The 6,000-nt window shown below is 44.7% G+C and overlaps 1 protein-coding gene across 1 annotated transcript in view; it reads right to left on the bottom strand.

The window, feature by feature from the left end:
* Positions 1 to 6,000, bottom strand: part of GALNT18 (polypeptide N-acetylgalactosaminyltransferase 18) — a 200,998-nt gene that overhangs the window by 55,021 nt on the left and 139,977 nt on the right. Inside the window, exon 10 of the mRNA XM_011969938.1 lies at positions 2,609 to 2,704. Within this exon, the coding sequence (XP_011825328.1) occupies positions 2,609 to 2,704 (96 nt within the window). The remainder of the gene's footprint in view (positions 1 to 2,608; positions 2,705 to 6,000) is intronic.

The following is a 6,000-nucleotide window of genomic DNA, read 5'->3' as shown; positions in this document are numbered from 1 at the left end:
TTGGGCTTCCCAGCCTCCAGAACTGTGAGAAAATAAGTTTATGTGGTTTAAGGCCTGTGATATTTTGTTTTGGAAACCTGAGCAGACTAATACAGGCAATGTATACTAAAAGTGAACATATGTCAATCCTATGACTCAACAATTCTGCTTCTGGGCATAAATCCAAAAGAAGTGAGCATATATGTATACCAAACGACATGATCAAGGCTGTTCATAGCAGCAGTATTCATGATGCTTCCAAACTGGCTGTAGTTCAAGTGTCCATCAGCAGTTGAATAGATGATGAATTATGGTATACTTATAAAATGGAATACTACATAGTAGTTAAAATGAACAAATTACAACTACATGTACTAGCAGGGATGTATCTCAGAAATGTAATGATGAAAGAGTTCCCTTTTCACCACATCCATGCCAACATCTATTGGTTTTTGACTTTTTAGTTAGGCCATTCTTGCAGGAGTAAGGTGGTATTTCATTGTTGTTTTAATTTGCATTTCCCTGATGATTAGTGATGCAGAGCATTTTTTTCATATGTCTGTTGACTGTTTGTATATTTTCTTTTGAGAATTGTCTATTCATATCCTTTGCCCACTTTTTGATGAGATTATTTTTTGTTGTTGTTGTTGATTTGTTGAGCTTCTTGTAGATTCTGGATATTTATCCTTTGTTGGATGCATAGTTTGTGAATATTTTCTCCCACACTGTGGGTTGTCTGTTTAATGATTATTTCTTCTGGTGTGTGGAACACTTTTACACTGCTGGTGGGAATATAAATTAGTACAACCACTATGGAAAACAGTATGGATATTCCTTCAAGAACTGAAAGTAGAACTACCATTTGATCCAGCAATCCCACTACTGGGTATCTACCCAAAGGAAAAGAAGTCATTATATGAAAAAGATGCATGCACACGCATGTTTATAGCAGCACAATTCACAATTGCAAAACTATGGAACCAACCTAAGTGCCCATCAACCAACGAGTGGATAAAGAAAATGTGGTATATATTCATCATGGAATACTAATCAGCCATAAAAAGAAATAAAATCATGTCTTTTGCAGTAACTTGGATGAAGCTGAAGGCCATTATTCTAAGTGAAATAATCTAGGAATGAAAAACCAAATATCGTATGATTTCGCTTTTATATAAGTGGGAGCTAAGCTATGAGGAGGCAAAGGCATAAGAATGACATAATGGATTTTGGGGATGTGGCGGGGAAGGTTGGGAGGAGGGGTGAGGAATAAAAGAGTACACACTGGGTACAATGTGCACTGCTTGGGTGATGGGTGTACTAAAATTTCAGAAATCACCACTGAAGAACTTATCCAAGTATCCATGTAACCAAAACCACCTGAATCTCAAAAACCATTGAAATAAAAATAAAAATTAAAAAAATATAATTATGAAAGAAGTCAACATAAGAAAATATATACTATATAATCCTACTTATGTAGAATTCAAAATCAGGCAGCAATACTCTTATTTTTGATCTGGGTGTGTTCAGTCTGGAAATTGATTAAGCTGTACACTTATAATTCATGTATTCCCTGTATATATGTTTTACTTCAATATAATGTTTAAAAAGATAGTCACTCATTAAAAATGTCACACCATTGTAACAATGAAGAATGTGTTGCCATACTGGGTCCTGTGGGCGTAGCCTGATCTGCTGGCCTGCAATTAACCAGCCAGTAATGTCACAGCAACTCAGTCCCCCAAAAGGACAAGATGGTGGCGGTGACAATGGCCAGTCCCTGGGAGGGCTCATCATTCACACACATAGCGACATACATGTCATGATGTCCTTCAGTTGTGTGTTTTGGTAGGCAACAGCTCTTTTAAATACTCTTTTAATTGTAATTGCACACATAGGCATATCTTATATGCTCAAATATCTTTTTAAATCATTGTGTACTTCTGGAGATAAGTACACTCTGGGAATGTTATCAATTCAGAACAGGTCAGCCTATGACATTCTTGGTCAAGGGTTGTCTGCTGTACTTTGTTCAATGAACCATTTCTCTTGCCTGTGTCTTGGCATCCTCTTTGAGTATCTGAAGCTTAGACTATGAATGGAGAATTTGTAAGAATAAATTATTTTCCCGGTAGCTGCCCTCCATTCTCCACCAGGAGAAAGTCAGAAGAAGAGCTGGAAAGAAGGCCCGTGGCTATAAATTTTGGCCCCAGCTATGATCTACTAAAGGGCAGAGCTGAAGACCATGCCATGGCATTCTGAAGGGACTCGGACGTTTCAGGGAGCTTGGGAGAACCTCCCACTCTTGCTGGGGAGCAGCTTGGTTGTCAGAGTCAGAACTGTGATGTACCCATAGTTTCCCCAAAGGAAGCAGGTGTTTCTCTTTAGAAATGTAACCCCTTTCATCCTCCCCATCCTGGAGGATCCTGGAGTCATAGCATCCACTCCCCCACCTTCCTTCCAGGCAAGGCAGATGTGACCCATCCTCTTCAGCTCACGAGGATGTGCCCTAATGAAAAGCCCCAGAGGCCCCTGGTCCCAGAGCTGCCATGACAGAGCCTAGCTCTCCTTCCCCATGCCACGCACTCACATGCACACTCCTGGCACAGGAATCTCTTAGAGGACTCACCTGAGGCGTCATCCCATGGCATATGTACATGATGGGGACATTCTCTGTATCTGGCCCCTGGTCAAGACACAAATCAGTCTTCAGAGAATTCTGCAGCTGAACATCAGAGACCAGATGGCCACACCACAGAGAGAGGAACAGAGAGAGCAAATGCATTAACTCTGGAGAAACAAGCATTCTGCTGGACAGATTTCATTTCCATAATCAGCCCAAGGCCCTTGAACACTATAGAACCAACAAGCACCAGCTTTTGCCTTGCATAAAGGTGCTGAGGGGAGACCAGCCTCCTTTGAAGGAGAAACACTTACATGTCACTAAACAGTGAGCTGGGTTTCTGGGAGTTGAGACAGTCTGGGCAAATATAAGAGATACACATGCATGTGCACACACAAGACAGTGCTTGCTCTTCAGCTCATGCATATCACACACAAGATGGTGCTTGCTCTTCAGCCCCTCCACTTCCTCAGGGGTGGAACAACAGCCTTCAAGTGTCCCTGAGGGAAATCTTTGCTCTTGAATGTTGGGGAAAATGGGCAACATGTTAGCTATTTTCAGGCCTCAGAGGTCCCCTGGGACCAGACGCTGTCTGCCTCCTGCAGACCCAGCAGTGGCTTGGCCAGGCCCCATGGTGGCCCACCTGCTTAGGGTCTTCCATAGTGGGAGGTCAGGTGGTAGAATAAGAGAGGAGGGGGCCAGGGTGGGAGCAGGAGAAGAGAACGGCATCTCTTACCCTCACCTACGGGTGGATGGATCCAGTCTTGGCAATTAACACATGTCTGGGTAAGAGAGCTGACATTCAATGTCACTTTCTTGCTTACACCCACTCTCAGCCCTCGGAAAGGGTAGCCCATTGTCCTCATGGCCCTGCTCACCGGCCACAATTGAGTGGACCATGGTGGGCACCGATCCACACTTCAGAATTAATCACTCTCTTTCTCTCCCTCTCTCCTCCCCATCTCATCACTGTCTTATCTGTCTTAGGAACCTAAACAGGACCCAGAGACTGTAATTGGTGGGTGGTGGCCACTAGAATTGCAAGGCTGTTTAAACTGGGCATGGGGGGGTTCTGTTGGCCATGGCCATGTTCAAGCAGAGAAAGCCAGTTGTGAACAAGGATGTGATGATGCATGAGGCAGACAGAAGGAGAGACAAGAGAGACCATCTTGCCTCTGCGGCAGCTTCAGTGGCTTCCCAGCTGTAGTGTCCGTGTCTAACTGTACTTCAGTTCCTACTCCTGTAAGAGTCTATGGTACCTTCACCCACCTCATCTTAACTTGAGCTGGCTTGACTGGGGTTCTCTCCTTAGCCATCAAAACACTCTGCCCAGAATAGGGGACTGGAGAACAGAATCCAGGGAAGACAAGAACAAGAGGCCACAGGGAGGCCATCTATCTGGGGGGAGGCCAGAGACAGTAGCAGGGCCTTTGTACTCCTAATGGCTTGTGGCAGGAGTGAAATGAAGCCAATGAAGAGGCAGGAGATGGAGCCGACAACCAGAGGCCCATGTGTGCTCCAAGCATACCCTGTTCCTAACAGGGGACAAGGAACAGAGTTGAATTCTTTTCTTTTGAGCTTCCTTTCCTCTACTGGGTGGTAGCACCTTTAATCCCAAACTCGCAGTTCAGAGATTCTGAAGAAATACTGTATGAACGTGTGTCTCAGGCAGAGCCCCCGGTAGCATTTCTGCAGCAAATCCTCCATTATAAACCAATTCCTTGGTTTGCCTTAGTGGGAAGAGCATATGTAAACACACTTTGTTCTCGTCCTACAGCCCACGAAGAGGTGGGTGTCATATCTAAAGCCAAGCACTGTAACCCATTAGGAAAATCTGCTAACTGCTGTTGCAAAGAGGAAGGCCTGGAGAGCCCTGATGTTAGACTTGGCTTTCCCCTGGGTTCTTAATGCCAGTGCTTGGGTGAGAGGGTGGGTGTCTTTTGATAAAGTCCTCCCTGGCTCTGTGTCGTTCCTGCCCACCCCCCACCCCCACTACCCCTTAGGCAGGTAGTCCACTGAAGCAGCTAGAAGCAACAGGCTGGGATGGAAACCTGGCTCCAGTTGTGGGGTCTTGAATAAAGCAATGTAACTCCTTCCTGTTTGTTTTCTCCCCTCTAAAAGAGGAATAATAATAGTGCCTACCTCATAAGGCTGTTATGAGGATTAAGTGAAACAATATCTGCAAGTGCTTAGCGTAGGGCCTGGCAAATAACAAATGTTGCAATAATAATTGTTAGCTGCTATTATTACTGCTATAACCTTCCTCAAAGCCATTCAGGGAAACCAGCTTTTAGGAATGCGTCTATGTGTCAGGTACCATGTGAAGTGCTTTCCACATATGTCTCACCTAATTGTCATAATGACTAGCCAGGATGAAGGAACTGTGGTGTAGGAACAAGCTCCACTCTCCTCCCTGTCTGTAGTGCTATTCAGCCTGTGTGGACACTTCCCCACATCGCCCTTGGTCTTGGCCTCCTCTTTGCCTCTTCCCTTGGCTCTCAGCTTATCTGCCACTCTGGAAGCCTTTCCCAACCCAAGTCTTGTATGAGATCACTGCCCTGTGCTTCACTAGCACCCCATTTCTCTTAGGGTAGCACTTAACCAGTTGCATTCTTGTTCCTTCTTCACTTGTTTGTCTCCCCTGTTAGTCATCAGACTGGGTCTCAGTCTCATTGGATATCATATAGGCCAGGCACAAAGGAGACAGTCAATACTTGTTGAGTGGGTGAGTGAGTGGGTACAAGAAAAACATGAGTAAATGAATGGCATTCCCAAATGAATGGAATCATAGTCGGGCAAGTGATAGAGCTGGTCTGTCAGACTCCAAAACCCAAGCTCTTTCCATAATGCAAATGGCTATAATCCTGAGACTGTAAAATGTGCCCTATGAAATGGCATTACTGTGACCACTAAGGTTTTGCAGCTTGTCAAGTTTACATAGCCATTAAGGGGCAAAGCTAACATTCAGAAGCCAGGCATGTCTGTTTCCAGATGCCCCTCCATCTCTACTCTCAGCACCAGAGCTGTGATTAATCCAATGCTCTCCCATCTCTTGGACATGGAGCTCAATGATCCAGGGGAAACTTATGTCCACACGATGGGGCCCACAGGTCCTTAGGCCTGCAGGAGTTATTAATGGGGCCCATTAGTGGATTAATGGGCTGGGCTATAGACTTGATACTGGCTCGACTCAGAGTCCCAGAAGTCATTTGTCCTGAACAATGTCATTTGGTCATGAGTTGGAATAGAAAAAGGAAAAAGAAATTATGCCCCTGAAAAGGTATCTGGTCTCTTCATTTTAGGATAAAAATAATTACCAGGAAGAATGAGTCAGACCCAGCAAATACTCTTGCTATTGTGGCTGCATCCCACTTTGCCCATCTTCAGCCAGGTTGCCC

This window comes from Mandrillus leucophaeus, unplaced genomic scaffold (assembly GCF_000951045.1).
Source record: "Mandrillus leucophaeus isolate KB7577 unplaced genomic scaffold, Mleu.le_1.0 Scaffold920, whole genome shotgun sequence".
In the NCBI taxonomy this organism is placed as follows: domain Eukaryota; kingdom Metazoa; phylum Chordata; class Mammalia; order Primates; family Cercopithecidae; genus Mandrillus; species Mandrillus leucophaeus.
The sequence above is the reverse complement of the archived record's forward strand: the minus strand, read 5'-3'. Positions and strand labels throughout refer to the sequence as shown.